At 44.6% G+C, this 17,755-nt stretch overlaps 1 protein-coding gene across 2 annotated transcripts in view; it reads left to right on the top strand.

Moving 5' to 3' along the window:
* The window catches only part of LOC115092795 (scavenger receptor cysteine-rich type 1 protein M130-like), a 111,476-nt gene that overhangs the window by 66,997 nt on the left and 26,724 nt on the right, over positions 1 to 17,755 (top strand). The window contains exons 4-7 of one of the 2 annotated variants that reach the window (XM_029604115.1): positions 5,592 to 5,702; positions 9,234 to 9,376; positions 12,490 to 12,680; positions 16,595 to 16,872. In XM_029604115.1, coding sequence (XP_029459975.1) covers positions 5,592 to 5,702; positions 9,234 to 9,376; positions 12,490 to 12,680; positions 16,595 to 16,872 — 723 coding nt within the window. Of the gene's footprint in view, positions 1 to 5,591; positions 5,718 to 9,233; positions 9,377 to 12,489; positions 12,681 to 16,594; positions 16,873 to 17,755 lie in introns of both variants that reach the window. The other variant, XM_029604114.1, reaches the window with a different exon arrangement.

Here is a 17,755-nt window from a genome sequence, read left to right as displayed (position 1 = left end):
TAAGTGGCCCCAACATTTATTATATCTCACACTAAATCATATGTTCCCCTAAGGATTACATCATCTCTTGTCTGTTCTTGTACCAGCTGCTCCATAAAGTAGTCATTTACCCTAAAAAACTTTACTTCCTTGGCATGTCATGCTGTGACATTTATCCAGTCAATGTCAGGGTATTTGAAATCGCCCATTATTACTGTGTTGATAATTTTGTTACTTTTCCTAATTTCTTTTAGCATTTAATCATCTGTCTGGTTATTCTGCTCAGGTGGACAGTAGTAGATCCCCACTGCCATGTTATTCCCCTTCTCTTATGGAATTTCAATCCATAAAGATTCCACACTACATTTTGGTTCTTTCAGAACTTTTATCCTGTTTGACTCTATGCCCTCTTTAACATAAAGCACCACACCTCCCTCAATTTGATCCTGGTATCACAGTGTCCCATTGGTTATCCTCCTTCCACCAAGTCTCTGAGTTGCCAGTTTTATATATTATAAATTACATATTCTAATTCTCCCATCTTATTTTTCAGACTTCTAGTGTAACCCTTAGTTGGGTTTTAAACCCAAGGGCACACAAACATATTTATTCCTCTTCAGAGCTGCTCTGGCTAGCAGTTTACTCCTATGCTTAATTCTTAATCCTGGGGGGATTCTTTTTATGGGGTAAAGTTGTCACTTGTGGCCTGGACCATGGTGTCTTGTTTCCAGTGTGTTTAGAGAGTAGTTAAGAGTGTAGTTGCATCACCCCATGGGATGAGATGCTGGGACAAATCAACAGGATCAGGATTGGGTGTTAAACTAAAGTTGACTGATTTGATGATAATTAAATAAAAATCCAGTTCACAAATAGCGAAGTTTCATCTGACTATTCACACATGAATGATTTTCTCTGTAGGTAGGTGTCCTGTGTTCAGGCATCTGAGTGGAGCTCCCATGGTGAGTTTACTTATACAAAGCTCACCCAGTGGCTACCTGGGAATCCTATTTGAGAGGCTCCTCACTTCACAGCAGAAATCCTACCTTACTTCATCTCCTTCCTGGACACCCAGTTCATTCTGGTCCCTTGGATGGTGATCCAGTTGGCGTCTCCCGATCTTGTTCTTTCATCCTTTGTTGATATTCCTAGGGACTTCTCTTGAGGAAAAGTTAGAATGGGATCAGGCTACCTCAGCACTACAATCCCTGTGGGGAGGGGATCCCAAAAAAAAAATCCAAAACCTACTTCTAAATATAAAGCTGGATACACCTTCAGACATCACTGTCTCTCGCAGTAGGATCTGTCATTGGTGCTTGTCCACCTAGTGTTTAGAGTGGACTTGCAGGCCTTCGGACCTCTGGATGAGAGCCCTTTCACCCCAAAAAGGAATCAGGCATTAAAATCTATCTCTTCTGTAAATTAGTGGAAGAAGGGACCCTCTGGCAGGGAGTGCACGGTAAGGTATCATTTCCAACTGAAACTCCAGGGTGATAGTTATAAAATGGCTGGGCTAAATAGAGTTGAGGCATCCAGGTTGGGAAGGGCTCTGAGGGATGGAAGGCTCATTGATAGTTTGTTCTATACGGGGACAGTGACATCTAGTGGTCAACCCGGGGGGGGGGGGGGGGGTTGCCCCACTAGCATTTGCTTACAGACATTTCAGACTGTTTTTTGTTTGCATTAACAATCTCTTTATTAGTTGACAGGGCTAGTTTGGTATTTTCTTTCTTTGTCTGCTCTTTACTTAAATGCTGCTGGGTTACTTTAGCATTTATTTCAACCTCTCTGTCGGGATGAATTGGCATCCCTTAGTATCTTTTAAAGATACATCATTGTGAGCCATGAGCTTCTGAGGGATGGTCGGCCTTCCCCATCATCTAGTTTAAAATCTTCTCTGTCGCCTCATTAAAGGTGCCAGGAGCCTGGTTCTATGCTGGTTAAGGTGGAACACATCCCTTCAGAATAGGCTCCTCCAGAATGTTTCCCACTTCCTAACAAATCTAAAACCCTCTTTCCTAAACCATCATCTCATCCACGCATTGAAACTCTGGAGCTCAGCCTGCTTTTGGGGTCCTGCATGTGAAAAGGGGAGCATTTCTGAGACTGCAACTCTAGAGGTTCTGGATTTCAGTTTCCTACCTAAGAGCCTAAATTTAAACTCCAGCACCTCCCTTCTGCATCTTCCTATGCCATTGGTACCCACATGTGCCATGATGGTCAGCTTCTCCCCAGCACTCTCTAAAATCTATCTAGGAGGTGCATGAAATCTGCTACCTTCGCACCAGGCAGGCAAGTTTTCCAAGCTCACACCCATCAACCACCCAGCTATCTACACTTCTAATATTGCAATCACCCATTTTGCAATCCTGGGCACATGGCCCTGGAGACACTTCCTCGATGTGAGAGGATAAGGCATCACCTGGAGGGCAGGTCCTAGCTATAGGGTCACTTCCTGCCACACCAAGTTGATGGTCTTCTGACTGGTGACCCTGCTGCTCCAAAGTACCACAAGTGCTGATCTACTAAAGTTGGGACCACTCTATTATGTCCCTGAAGTTCTCTATAAACCATACCTCTCTGTCTGCCTCAGCTCATCCAGATCTTCCATTTTGGCCTCTAGAGATCATTCCCATTCTCTAAGAGCCAGGAGCTCTTTGCACCGGGTTCATACATAGATCTCACCGATAGTCATACATGTGACGCTCGGTGAAAAAGACTGGATAGCTCCCAACTGTCTGCTGGACTTCTGCCTGCATCTTATTTATTTGTTTTGTTTTTCTATACCGGCATTCGCGATGGGTATCGCATCATGTCGGTTTACAATTAACAAGTGAAGAGGTAACAAGAGGTCATAAATAACATAAATTATAAACGTAGTAGTAATAGTAAACATTATACAAGTGAAAGTTAAGGGTTGCAGTTACAATAAAACAAGGTAGTAATATAACTTGGAACAGAGAAAAGAAGCTGGGGTTTTAAACTAGATACATATGATACATATATGCCTATCAATGCATTTGAGGTAATAACGAATTGCCCTAATGCTGTGGAGTTAATTGCTATGTTAAGGTAAAGTCAGAGTGATTAGTCAAAGACTGATTAAGGTTCAGTTTAGGTCAGGAAATGCTTTCATAAAAAGCCACGTTTTGAGTCTTTTCCTGAATGTGGGGAGGCAGTTGTTTTTTTTTTTTTTAATTTATTGTTTATAATTTTCACAAAATTACAAAGTAACACATACTTTGTACAGCAACATAGGAAACACACAGAAATAGAGAAATAACATAACAGTAAATCTATCCTTTTTACCTAGACCACAATTTTACTGGGAGTGAGCGTTAAAGAGACCAAGTTAAGGAGCATAAAAGGAAAATAATTTCTCATGGAAACAGCTTTACATGGTGCTATCCAACTAGCTAATTACTCCTGGGATATGGGGCTTACTTGAGGAGAGGAGGCAAGGAGCAAACATTTTCGGGAATCTAAGAACATTTTTAACTGTTCACTGCATCTTAACTTTAGCTACTTGATAAAACTTTTAAATGCCAATTAAGGAGTAGGTATGTCTCTTAATTTAAGGGATTTTAAATTATTTGGTGTCTTTTAAGCCTAAAGTTTTTTTTTAAATTGATAACTGGGTGACTTATATTAGTTTGAGAATGACCAGCAACAAAAGATGAGTCAATCACTAAAATCAGAGTTAATTGTATGAGATTCAAACTCACTAATTGTCTCCTGTTTAGATTTCCCTTTTTAATTGGGGTGAAGGTTATCTATTTAACCAAAAAATGAGCCTGGGGTGGGTGAGAGTTGGAAGGAGTGGGGGAGAGTGGAAGGGTAGGGTGGGCCCAATGCCAATACAATATCAGTGTGCGTTAAACGGGCGCTCATAATTGAGCGCCCGCTCTCTTAACGACTGCTGATTCACCTCTCCCGGGCACCAAACTTGATATTTAAATTGGGGGCTGCGGTAAAAAGGAGGCGCTGAGGGAAATTGTGCACCCCTAGCACCTCCTCTGCCAGTGACTAATTCTCCAGAAACCAAAATTCCCATCTTTTCAGATCAAGTAAGTGACCTTTTGTAAATTAACAGTTCTAATACTTACAAAAAATAACAACTTACACTAGTTCATAAACTCACTAAAGAAATCCCTTCCTGTCCCTAGCATGCTATTTATTTTAATTCAAAGCCCAAACAAATTAAAGAAATCTCTTACTAGTTCTACCCTGCTTTGGCTTGTAATTCAAAGCCCAAATATTCACACTAAAAGAACTAGCTTTACCAGTCCTAGCTTTTAATCAAAGCGCGCACACTTAAGTTTGATACACCCCACAATTTCACCTCTTCCCAAACTTTTAAGTTCCAGTATTACCCGGCAAGAATTACTCACCAATCCTTTTCAGCCAGCAGCAAAATCTTCAGCTTTCAATATTCCCTCAGGATTTCTTTCACTATCGGCTGGATTTTAAAAGGGTTACGCGCATAAGTTATGCGCGTAACCCTTTCAAAACCCTCCTGCGCGCGCCAAAAGTATTATGCATGGGTTCGGTGGCACGCGCAAGACCCGGGACACGTAAGTCCCGGGGCTTCGCAAGGGGGGCGTGCCGGGTGGGCGGTGCGATTTTCGAGGCATGTCGTGGGCGTTGCACTGGCCCGGGGGCACGATCGAGGCCTCCGGACCAGCCCCCGGGTTGGGTGATGGCATGCGCAGAGTTACGCCTGCCTCTGGCAGGTGTAACTTTGCCAACAAAGGTAGGGGGGAAGGGTTAGATAGGGCCGGGGGGGTGGGGTAGGTAGGGGAAGGGAGGGAAAGGTGCAGGGGGTAGGAGGAAAGTTCCCTCCGAGGCCGCAGGCAGCGCGCGCAGGGCTCGGCGCGCACAAGTTGCACAAATGTGCACCCCCTTGTGCGCGCCGACACCAGATTTTGCAAGATACGCGCGTACTTTTGTTCGTGTACGCGTAGATTTCGAAAATCTACCCCTATTATTCTTCAGTTTTCATATTAATGACCTTCAGTAAGCTTTATTTTTATCTTTGTAATATCATGTTCTTATAAGGACAGAAACAGAAATTGTAAAAATGCACTTGAGACCGTTTTTAAGTGTCATTAATATTTACCTATACAAATATTCACACACATTTTTGGGAAAGGCTTTCAGTACTGGAGAAGGAATCCAGAGTTCTGCCTGACACATGCTAAGCATTCTGTGTAATTCAGAGGTCTGTTAGCTCATGAGTAAGGATCTCCCGAGGTAAAGAAATGTGGAAAGTGACCCTTCTAGGACAGACTGGCTTTTTTTTTTTTGTTTGTTTTGTTAATGACATTTTAAAAATGTAATTGCAAGATATATGGTGGTGGTGGTAACAGTCTCCAAGGTTCAGCATTACCTGTTCATGTGATTAAAGGTTTTGCCTTGAGCTCTCAACTCCTCCCCTCACTAGAGCATTAGCTACCTGTATATACCTTGCCATCATTAATTATTCTTCTGTAACAATCCTTTCATAAAATTTGGAAAATTGTATTTATAATAGACGACAATGTGCTGAAAGCCAACTACTGCATGCTTTGATTGTGATTTTATTTTTGTTTGGATTTTTCTTTTTTACTTTCCAGGCATTGAATCTAGTGTTAATGACTGCCTAGGGCTGGAAGCTTTTGTGAAAGAGTGCAACCAGGCGAACATCGCGGCCTTGACCTGCATTGGGAACAACACATTTCTGCAAGGTATGCAGCATCCAGGTAAATGCTCTCCTTTTGGGACGTTTTCTGATTAGACAACAAACTCCATAGCAGATTTTTTCACAGCAAAGTTAAAAAATAAATAAATAAATAAATCTTTGACCCAGGTAAAAGCACCTTCCTTGGCTGAACGATAAGTTTGTGACTTGAGCTGTTCCTTAAGCATTCGATCTGGTGGTTGAGGCTCCTACCTGTACTGGGACCATCCATTTTTTGTGACGAGAGCAGTGATGTGAGCGTGTCCCCACTGCAGTCTGGAAACTTGGGGACAGGTAGACATCGCTTGGTCTGATTTCTGCCTATAGCGTATTTTCATGCATCTCACTGGATCAGATAGAACGAGGAGTTGGTATTCTGGCATTGTCAGTCAGAAAGCCAGTCTGGACCTAATAAACCAGGTGTGGCTGCGTGTAGTTTTGGGGAGCTCCACTCTGAAGTAGTGTGGCAGAGGATCATGCCATTGCCACTATAAGTTTGACCACTTTTTATGAATAAATAGATATTTATGACTCTCTAATTATAAAAATGTGAAAAATGCTTACAGACGTTAACCTTGTGTCTGTGGATTTTAATGTATTTTTGTAGAAGTTCTTTGTAATATGTTAATAGTAGTTATAAATGCTCTATTCATTTATATTGGAAATTTATTAATAACAAACCAAAAGGTTAAAGGCGCTTGAACCTATTCAACTATCAAAGTCAGATGGGTTAAAATATTTGTATAGTGTTAAAATATAGTGCTGTGAACCACATAACTACTAAGGGAAACATTTTTTATCCAACAGTAGGGGTTTTAAGTTGGGTGGAGCAATGTGGGAAGAACAGGGGCTGTATACCTATGTCTGCTAATACAGGCTACTCAGCTCCAGTACCCGTGGTCCACAAACAGGACTGTTTTTTGGGATAACTCGATATATCTGATTCATATTGAATGGGGATATCCTGAAATGCAGAAACATTTTATGGACATTCAGGGACGGACATAATATCACGCACGTAAATGTGGGTACAAACTGGGCGCCCTATTTTTCAATGTGCGCATATCCACCTCTCCTGGGCACGCGATGCAGCATTCTAAGGCGTTGACGTGCTAAAAAAAAGGATATGCTAGGGATAAATTGTATGCCCCTAGCACTCAAAAGCATCTGGGTGCCCAGGAGACATGGCCGTGCATGGGCTAGGAAAACGGACGCTCAATACGAGCGTCCATTTTATCCTGCTGCAGATAATTTACCGGCACAATATACACACACAATATACATGGCCTGGAGCATGTACAGTGTATTGTGTATTGAGCGCCCCCCTCCTCATTTTTTTCATCAGGCCTTATATTTTTAAATAATTTGTAGTCACTGCAAGGAGTAGATCTTACTATCTTGACGATGCTAAGTAGGAAGAACCACAGAAAAACAGTAATTTTTGTTTTTTAGTTGAGCCTTTGACGTGTGGCAAGACTTTGTCAGCTCCAGGGCTGGTATTAAATTTGTCGGGTTAAAAAGTGTGCTTTGCGCGCACTGTGATTTTTGTTGCATCGGGAGTAATAGCTAATAGCCTCAACTACATGGCGCTGTTAGCTTTGCGTTTGTTAGGACACACATTTTGGATGCACTAATCCCCTTATTGCATCAAGTGTTAGTCTAGCGCATCCAAAATGCATGTCCAACCGCAGGTTGACCTGTATGCTAGGCTGAGCGCACTTTATTGCATCCATCTGTCAAAGACTAGAGTTGGGGGCCATGCCTGTTCTAGTGTTATCTAACAAAGTAGAGTGGACGTAAACCAGGGAAGCCAGGTTTCAAATCCTGCTGACAAGTCCTAGGGCAGCTCACTGCACCCTCTGTTGCCTCAGGGACAAACGTAGAATGAATTTTCAAAGGCGTTACATGCATAAAAATAACATAAATCATTGCAATTTTCAAAGCCCATTTATGTGCGTAAAATCTTTTGCAAATTGCCTCCTCTGATTGTAAGCCCTCTGGGGCTATGAAAATACCAACTGAATGTAACTCTCTTTGAAGTGTAATATAAATGAAAAAAGTTAGTTATAAGGAAAGAAATAGAAGTTAAAAACAGAAGATGTGAGCGCCTCTAAGAACATAAGAACATAAGAAATTGCCATGCTGGGTCAGACCAAGGGTCCATCAAGCCCAGCATCCTGTTTCCAACAAAGGCCAAACCAGGGCACAAGAACCTGGCAATTATCCAAATACTAAGATCCCATGCTACTGATGCAGTTAATAGCAGTGGCTATTCCCTAAGTAAACTTAATTAATAGCAGTTAATGGACTTCTCCTCCAAGAACTTATCCAAACCTTTTTTGAACTCAGCTACACTAACTGCACTAACCACATCCTTTGGCAACAAATTCCAGAGCTTTATTGTGCGTTGAGTGAAAAAGAATTTTCTCCGATTAGTCTTAAATGTGCTACTTGCTAACTTCATGGAATGCCCCCTAGTCCTTCTATTATTCGAAAGTGTAAATAACCGAGTCACATCTACTCGTTCACGACCTCTCATGATCTTAAATACCTCTATCATATCCCCCCTCAGCCGTCTGTTCTCCAAGCTGACTAGGACTGTGTGCAGTCCTAGTCATCCCATCTCAAAAAAGGTAGAGTGGAAGTAGAAAAAGTACAAAAAAGGGCACCCAAAATGATAAAAGAGATTTAACAGCTCCCCTTTGAGGAGAGGCTAAACAGGTTAGGGCTCTTCAGCCTGGAGATAGAGATGATAGAGGTCTAGAAACCTATGTAGATAAGTGAGGTGGAAAAGATAAATAGGGAGTGGTTATTTACCCTTTAGTACTAGGACTAGAGGAGACGCCTTGAATGTTTAGGTAGCGCATTTAAAACAAATTGGAGAATTTGATCAATTACACTGTAGAATTTGTTGGCAGAGGATGTGGTGAAAGCAGCATTGCTGGGTTTAAAAAGGCTTTAGACCAGTTCCTGGAGGAAAAGTCCATAAACCTCTTATCCGTGTAGACTTGGGGAAAGCCACTGCTTATTCCTGGTTTTGAGCAAAAAGGATTGGGATACTACCGGGTACCTGTGGCATGGATTGGCCACTCTGAGGTGGGATGCTGGCTTGATGGCATTTCTTATGTTTATGTTGTCTTGGTATATGGTACATTTTGAAAAAATCACTTTTCATAAAATAATTACTGTGCACTTTAGCGTTACCCATAGGGCCCCTGGTTTCAGAGGAGAAGGGACTGATAGAAGAAGGAGGGAAGGGGAGAGACCAATAGGGTATTATAAAGAATGAGAGGGTGAACAACTGAAGAAGAGGAGGAGGGACTAGAAGAAGCGAGATGAGAGCTGGAAGCGACCTAGGCAAGCTTTGGGGGAAGAGGGACAGCAGAGAAGGAAATAAAGCACAGAAAGAAAATAAAAACCCAAAACAGAGTGAGGAAGAAAAGAGAGAGAAAAAAAGATAATAAAATAATTTGACTAGGACACAGAGCAGGTTGGAGAACTGGTAATAAGGCAGCCACTGCCTTCTTTAACTTTCTAGATCATCCTGGGAATGAAACAGCCCGCTTAGTCGGAGGGCGCTCCCAGTGCGATGGACACTTGGAAATATTGCTGGATGTGCAGTGGGGGTTTGTCTGCTCCGCAGCACTGAAGAAAACTCAAGCCAAGGTCTTGTGCAAGCAGGCAAGTCCCATAATACAATAAGCATAGTAAAAGGCGGCAGAAAAAGCCCAAAGTGGCCCAGCCAGGCTGCCCAGTAGAGATTTTTCCACATTGAATAGGTGAGCATACAACACCAGTCCTGCTCCCCTCTTTCTTCCTCGCTCACCCCGGCCCCCAGCTGGAAGCTTGCAGCAGCAGCCGCACACTGTGTTTGCATTCCAACACCATCCTTAGGTCCTAATGCCTACCAGCCCTTTGCATGCTTGTGTAAAGCAGTTTTAAATGTCTTACAGGTCGATACTCTAAGGCCGCGGTAGAAAGAGTGCGGCAGTGCCTGGCGCACCCTCGTTCCCCGCACGCACAGTTCTCTTCACCTACCACTCGATACTCTCTTCTAATTGCATGCAAATGCATGCCGCGGCTGCGAAGTGTTAGGGAAACGTTAGGCCCGCGCAACCCATTTTACTGTATAGAGCGCCTTTACAGTAACCTGGGTGCTCGGGCCTAACGCTTCACGGCCACGCTGGTATCTGTCATTTCAAATGTCATTTGAAATGACAGATACCAGGAAGTCGGGATTGCCGTCCCCTCTCCCCTCCTCCCGAAGCAAAAAAAAAAGTGAAAAAAAAGTTGCGAGAGAGAGAGAGGGGAGAGGACGGCAATCCTACGCTCGGCGACTTACTTTTGCTCCCCCTCCCCTCCTCCCGAAGCAGGGCGCGAAAAGCGCGAAGCGACTTACTTTTGCAGCCCCCTCCGGACATCGGACGACCTCTCCTGCTTCCAGCTGGGGGGGGGGCTGCGGCGCAAGGAGAGAAGACGCAACTTACTCCAGCCAGCCCCCACTTCGGCAGCTCCCCTTCGGCAGCCCCCCTTCGGCGGAGACGGCAGTGTAAAGCGAGACGGACCACGGCGGACCTTCGGCGGAGACGGCACTGTAAAGCGAGACAGACCGCGGCGCAAGGAGAGGAGGAGAGAGAAGACGCAACTTACTCCAGCCAGCCAGCCCTCCTCCGGACAGCGGCTCCTCTGCCTCCCAGCTGCCGGCGAAGATAGACGCCCGAACGGGTAGGCCCCTCGTGCAATTTGACCTCAAGGCGTGACGTCACGACGTTTGGCGTCACGGCATGCGACGTCACGCCTTGAGGTCAAATTGCACGAGGGGCCTACCCGTTCGGGCGTCTATCTTCGCCGGCAGCTGGGAGGCAGAGGAGCCGCTGTCTGGAGGAGGGCTGGCTGGCTGGAGTAAGTTGCGTCTTCTCTCTCCTCCTCTCCTTGCGCCGCGGTCTGTCTCGCTTTACAGTGCCGTCTCCGCCGAAGGTCCGCCGTGGTCTGTCTCGCTTTACACTGCCGTCTCCGCCGAAGGGGGGCTGCCGAAGGGGAGCTGCCGAAGTGGGGCCGCATTGGATTTTTTTTTCGCTTTTTTTTTGCTTCGGGAGGAGGGAAAGGACTGGGGCTACCCCGGAGACCGGCACCCATGGACGCGACCAGGGCAGGTGAGCCGGGGCTGGGGGAAGGTTTGCCGCTTACCCTTACTCCTGCCTCTAACGTAGGGGTAGGGGTAGGCGGTAAACTAACAGGTTAAATGCGCGGCAAATCGGCAGGGAAAAAAAGCGATAGTCGGAGCGCGCGTCACGGTATCGGAGGGAATAGCTAATTCGTTCATTAAATAGCGAATTCATTCATTTACATATCATTTACATGCTGCGTGAGGGAAAGGTTTTGCGTCTGTTTTAAGAAGCGCTAAGGACGCGTGAAACTGGAGACTGTATCGCTGGATCGCCTTACGTGTCCGAATTGTGCGCTCCCAGCACGTTACAGACGGGAAATCTTCAACCGCACGTTACAGCATCGACCTGATAGTTAGGCAGCAGCCCCGCCAGCCCCTGAGAACACCAACCAGGTTGCAAAGAACATCATAAACGCCTCTCATAAAGATGTCTGCCTCTTCCTGCTGTGGATGTGATGTCATAGCCCGTGGAGACTGTCCACAATCCAGAGTGTGGTTTGTGGGTCATGTGTGCCGCCGCTCCGAATACCTCTTCCCAGGCACTGAGAAACTTCCAGAGATCTTAATCTTAAAGGATTTCAAAGTGTGTAAAAAAAAAAATTCATATTCTGCACGCACTTTTTTTTTTAATTTAGGGATGAGCTGAATAATCTGTAAATGGTGATCTGTACATTGCTATGCCCATTTTGGTTTCCATTTTACAATATAAAATAAACACAGTCCTCTATGAAATGTATGTTAAAAGCCGAAGCATAATGGTTTATTGGGGATAAAATGTCACAGCCAAGAACATTATACAGATGGGATGGGCGAAGGAAAAAAAAAAATGTGTTTGTTCTTCAACAAGATGTAATTTTTTTACAGTTTCAGCAAGTATCAGTTACACACTTATGGGTAGATTTTAAAAGCAGCACGTGCATGTTATAAAATCTGTTGGCTGCATGCATATGTGCACCAGATTTTATAATCTGTGTGCGTATGTGCGAGCGGCACTTGGAGGGAGTGAATCTTTTAATATTACGTGTGGTGACACAATCGGGCCTCCCCCAGTTCCCTCCCAGGCCGCTCCAATTTAGGAGTGGACTGGGAGGGAACTTCCCTACCCCCCTGCCTAACCTTCCTTCCCTTTCCTCTCTCCACTCCGACCCCTGACCCCTACCTAACTATAAGCATCTTTAAAAATTTTTTTACTTAGCATCTTGCATGCGCTGGTTGGCTGCTGGTGCACGCTTCCCCGGAAAAGTGGCTAATGGCCGCTGCCCTGGTCGGCGTCCGTCCTGCCCTGCCCCCACCCTTCCCCGCCCACACCACACCCCCGGCCCGGCCCTTTTTCAAACCTGGCACTTGTGTGCGTCGGCACTCACGTGCATGGTTGGGCCCTTTTGAAAATGCGCGCAGCGCACACAGGGCCCCGGCCATGCGTGTAAGTGCCGATTTTTACATGCGTGGCCATTTTAAAATTTGGCTGTTAGGGCCTGATTCACTAAAGCATTTCTCCCTTTCTTTCTCTATAGGGAAAATGCCTTGATGAATCAGGCCCTTGGGATGGTATTCAGCTCTGTACAATATTCTATGACATTTTTTTAATATGCAGATAAATAGGCTCATGTATTGATATGTTTTGTAGATTGGCTGCAAAAGCCAGCAGGTGACAATCGCAGCAACAAGCTTCAGCCCACACCCTAGGGACGTTTTGCCTTTGTGGTCAGATAACTTTGTTTGTCAAGGGAACGAGACCTCAATTTGGGACTGTCAGAGAGAGAGACACAATTCTTGTTTCTCTGGCCAGCATGTGTATCTTCAGTGCCAAAGAGGGAGGTAAGACATTTTAACTTACTTTTTGTTATGGTGGGACATCATGCCAGTAAAGGTCTGATCTCTTTCACTTTCACGTTGGTTGAGGCCTCACATAGAATGTAGTGCCTGAGAGATGGTGTGTGTAGGCTCAGGTTAATCGTGTTAGGACACACGACAGATAACACCCAGAAATAAAAATGTTTGGTTGGCGGGTGAGTTAACTGTGTTTACAAGGAAGTTGACCTAGCTTTTAGTGTAAAAGGATGCAATCAGCTAAGCCATATGGCTTCTTATCTAGCTCTTCTATAAGGTGGCTAGCATAGTCTTTTATTCTTTCTTGCTGAGAGAAATTGCTCTGTTTTTGTCCACAATTAAAAAGTATGCATTTTTATAACAGATTTTACATGAAAAACATTCAAAGTACAGTTTTCTGAGGTTGAATATCACTTACCAATATCATATACATGTTATTACATGTCCTCATGTAATACCAACCAGAAAACATTGCAAAAAGATACTTAGAGGCCATTTAGTATTAGGCCTATTGTAAAGCATGTTTGGTATGGGCTTGGCCCTCAGAAAGCCATGAGTAACCTGAATTACAATATGGTAAACCTCCCATATAAAAATAGCACTAACTGCTAGCATTCAAACAGTAACCACTCTACCTATGAAAAGGCAATGCTGCAAATATTACACTAAGCTCTAAAACACAGTATGCCTCCTATTAGGAAAAGAGAGGAAGCCTGGCTGAAATAGACCCCTACACGGAAACTGCATACTAGAAAAATACCTCAACTCAGTTGTATATGCAGTACATAAACAGAGATTATAATGTGCAGACAAAAACTTAACTGGAAAATACAACAAGCTAGACTCTGTATGCAATGTAACAATTGAAAAATAGAAACATTTTTCCTCATATAAACAAGCAAAATCAAGAAATATATATGTCATAATAATAAAACCATACTAATAAAAAAAATAAATTTCAAATGTTCTGATGAACAAACATCTAATAATTTAAAATGCATATAAAAATTATCCCAAACATCAATAAAATATTTAAAAACAGCAGACACATCAAATAACACCCAATAATTAAAATTAATAAGGATTAAAAATAACCCCCGATTTTCCTTCCTGAGAACTTTTGATTTCCAGTCAAAAGTTTGAGTTTGAGATTTTCATGGATTGGTGGGAGAAGGTGGAGGGGGAAGGGGGCAAGTGATGTGCATTTTCTCTCTCTTGCTCGCTTGCTCTCTCACATTCACATGTTCTCGTTCTCACTCAAGGGGGGCCTCTCTCTCTTCCTTGTCCTCTGGCAGCCTTTTCCAGTCTTCGGCTGCCAGCAGGATGGGGCTCCACTGGCAGCCCTGCTGAGTCTCTCCCTCTTCATCTGCAACCCCCCCCTCACCATCCCCCAGGTATGCTGCTCTGTGCAATAGCATGGTTTGCACACACAGCACTGGGCCTGGTTATAAGGTCAGTATTTCAGGGGTGTTTGTGAATTTCTATTCCTATAAATTTTAGAGATGAGCAAAAATTACTATTGAACGTTTCATCTGCATCAAGTCACTGGGGATAAGGATTCGTTTATAATCAGATGAAATTCAGAATGTCATCTTTTAAGATTGCACCAAATCTTTTCTTACCTTGTCCCCAATATATACAGAATCAATTTCAAGGAATAGGGGGGCAATTTAGAGCCTTCCCACGAAAGTTGCAGATCCGTGAGTGCTTTGTACCTGTGGACCTGCAAGTTCCTTCTCAAAGGGAAACTGTCTCCAGAGCTTCCCTTTAAAAATCCACCCAGCTTGAGCATATTTTTGAATCTGCATAGCAGATATACAGCACAAAGTTTGCGTGGTGATTTCAAAATAAAATCTCTACGCAAACCTTTCCTTCCTTTATTTCCCTGAAGATAAAAGTATGCTCTTTGTGAAACAGTGTCAGGCCGATGCAATATAGTGCGCTCAGGCTAGCGCACTGGGTAACGTGAGTTTTGGACACGCTAAAATAACCCCCGATGCAATATGGGGATTAGCGCATCCAATCTAGCGCCTAGCTAACAGTGCTCATCACATGCAAATTCATGTAGATGAGGCTATTAGCTATTACCCCGTCATGCCAAAAATTGCCATGTGGCCAAGGTGGCCATTTTAATTCGACAAATTTAACACCTGCATGGGAGCTGGCATTAAACAAAAAAAATCCTGCTTTCTGGGGCGGATTTTAAGAGCCCTGCTCGCATAAATCCGCCCGGATTTACGCGAGCAGGGCCATGCGCGCCGGCGCGCCTATTTTCCATAGGCCTGCCGGCGCGCGCAGAGCCCCGGGACTCGCGTAAGTCCCGGGGTTTTTTGACGGGGCGTGTCGGGGGCGGGGCCAATTGCGGCGTTTTGGGGGCGGGACGTGGCATTTCGGGGGCGGGCACGGGGGCGTGGTTTCGGCCAGGGGCGGTCCGGGGGCGTGGCTGCGCCATACGGAACCGCCCCCCGGGTTGTGTTTCGGTGCGCCAGCAGCCCGCTGGCGCGCGTGGATTTACGCCTCCCAGAGGGAGGCGTAAATCCGTGGAGAAAGGTAGGGGGGGTTTTAGATAGGGCCGTGGGGGTGGGTTAGATAGAGGAAGGGAGGGGAAGGTGAGGGGAGGGCGAAAGCGAGTTCCCTCCGAGGCCGCTCCGATTTCGGAGCGGCCTCGGAGGGAACGGAGGCAGGCTGCGCGGCTCGGCGCGCGCCGGCTGCCCAAAATCGGCAGCCTTGCGCGCGCCGATCCTGGATTTTAGCAGATACGCGCGGCTACGCGCGTATCTGCTAAAATCCAGCGTACTTTTGTTTGCGACTGGTGCGCCAACAAAAGTACGCGAACGCGCATTTTTTGAAAATCTACCCCTCTGTGATTACTCATAGGGGGAACCACAGAAAGCAGCATCCTGAAGATCTGGCCCAATTGGAACCCCCGTCAGCAGTAAGTGAAGGAGTGAGTAAATTAATATTAAGTTTAGGTGTTGGGCATGTTAATATTATTTTATTCACTCCTTTACTTACTGTCGATTGGTCCATTTGCTATCGCATGTCAGTGTAAGGACCAATCTCCTTTCAGAAGGCTGTCCTGAAAGGGGATTGGAAAGGACCAATCGGGAATAGCCCTGTCGGGGGTGGGGAGGGAGCTCTGGCCAAGTTGCTGTGGATGCCCAGCCACATCTCCTGGGTGCCCGATGCAGAGCACCAGGGACGCACAAATTAACCACTGTGTGTCCCTTTTAGTGCAGCAGCTCATTTGCCTATTGCATCAAGTGCCCAGGAGAGGTGGATGTGCACGGGTTCAAAAAAACGTGTTCCCAGTTTGGATGCATGTTTTCTACACAATGATATTGCATTGGCCTGTGTGAGTGTACTTCTACTCACACTAAAGGGGGGGAGGGACACATTTCAGAAAGCATTTTTTATGCAAGTAAAGTTGGGTTTACTTAAAAAAATAAATAAATAAATAAAAAAAAGAACCCTTTGAAAATTGCCCTCTTATTTGATACATTTGAGCTCAGGCAGTGAGGAAATGTGAATGAGTTGTGGAAAGAAAAAACTGGATCTAGAGCTAGAATCATGAATGGCAGGAGGGGGCAGTAGCTGTCTGGGGCTTAATGTACAAGATTAGCCAAGTGGCTTAAGGATATTGTAGGCCTAGCAGTGCATGCTTTGATGCTTTTGAGTTGTGTCTGTATAACTGAGAAAACGACATGGAATTCGGAATTAACTACCATACTGTACTAACCAGCTTGCTCACTAGAGAGTAGATCATATGTTGTGTACTCAAGAGACCTTACGGGAGCTCAGGTCTTGCACGCAACCTTCTTGTGTAATCAAATGGACTTGGTACTTAATTATGTTTTCACAGCACTATTTAGATATGTGTTTTACATTTTTCTTTTATATAGGCTGGAAGAAAGCTGGCTCATTTGGCTGACCATTGCCTTTGCTGCACTAATGATTGCTATATTTTGCTGGGTGAAAGTTTTAAAATCCTGCAAGTCTTCCCGACAAACTCTGTGGAAATACATCCGGCTCTTCTCAGTCTATGTGCGTAAACTGTGGAATAGCTGCCTTGGGACGCCTACCAGAAGGAGGAGAAAGTACCAGAGGGAGCCCCCAGAGATCAGAGTGCAGGAGATGCAGAGCTCCGAGGACTCGCCTACATTAATTCAGAACTCAGATGGTAATGTCTTCCTATCTTTTGAGTACACAAGGAGTTGTAGATATACTTGTTGGTGCAACCTAATTTTCAAATAAGAGTTTACAAGGCCCCTCAGAAACTTGGATTAGATAAGGGTCTCTTAGCATAAACATATCTATTGTATGTGTGTGCTTGTGCTTTCCTCATTTGTGAAGGGGATGGTTTGGACCCCCAAATCCTCCAGACCAATTCCGATTCTGCACTGCTGCTTCTGAAGACAGCATTTTAAATTAGCAGCATGAACTGTGCCAAAGTTACAGCAAGGATTCTAATCTCTCCCTGTAGCATTTGCTGTTTCATTTTCTTTACAAGACTGATGCCTCTGGCACAGATATTCAAAGAAATGAAAGTTTCTCCTGTTGAGTGCCTAAATCTAGATTCAAACAATGTGGCCAGGGGCAGGGTCGCGGTCAGGTTGGGGGAACTAAGTTAGGAAATTAGGAAAATCAATAGCAGGCCTATATTTAGGTGCCTACAGTTAGGAAGAATTTCAGTTTAAAACAGGCTTCCAGCTTTGGTTGAAAATTGCCTGAACTTTAGGAACCTAAAACTGAAATGTTTAGATCAGGTGCTGAGCTTTGTTTTGAATATCGGCCTTTTGTGCTTTTAGCAATGATCAAAATGGCACCTTGTCTTCCGTGGATCATGTTCAGTCTCAAAGTGTAGTATCTCATGAGAGTTATAAACCAACCTCCAGGATGCAGATGGTCAGCATCCTTCTCTGCTCTTTGCACAATTACAGGGTAATTTTCAAAGGCACTCTGCATGTAAATGTACCAATACTATTGTAGCAATTTTCAAAAGTCATTGCCCTTTGTAGGGACAGTAACTTTCAATGCGATGTGCGGGCGCATGTGTGCGCATG

The sequence above is a fragment of the Rhinatrema bivittatum genome, chromosome 5 (genome assembly GCF_901001135.1).
Source record: "Rhinatrema bivittatum chromosome 5, aRhiBiv1.1, whole genome shotgun sequence".
NCBI lineage: Eukaryota > Metazoa > Chordata > Amphibia > Gymnophiona > Rhinatrematidae > Rhinatrema > Rhinatrema bivittatum.
Note: the sequence above shows the minus strand (reverse complement) of the source record. Positions and strands in the feature narration are given on the sequence as shown.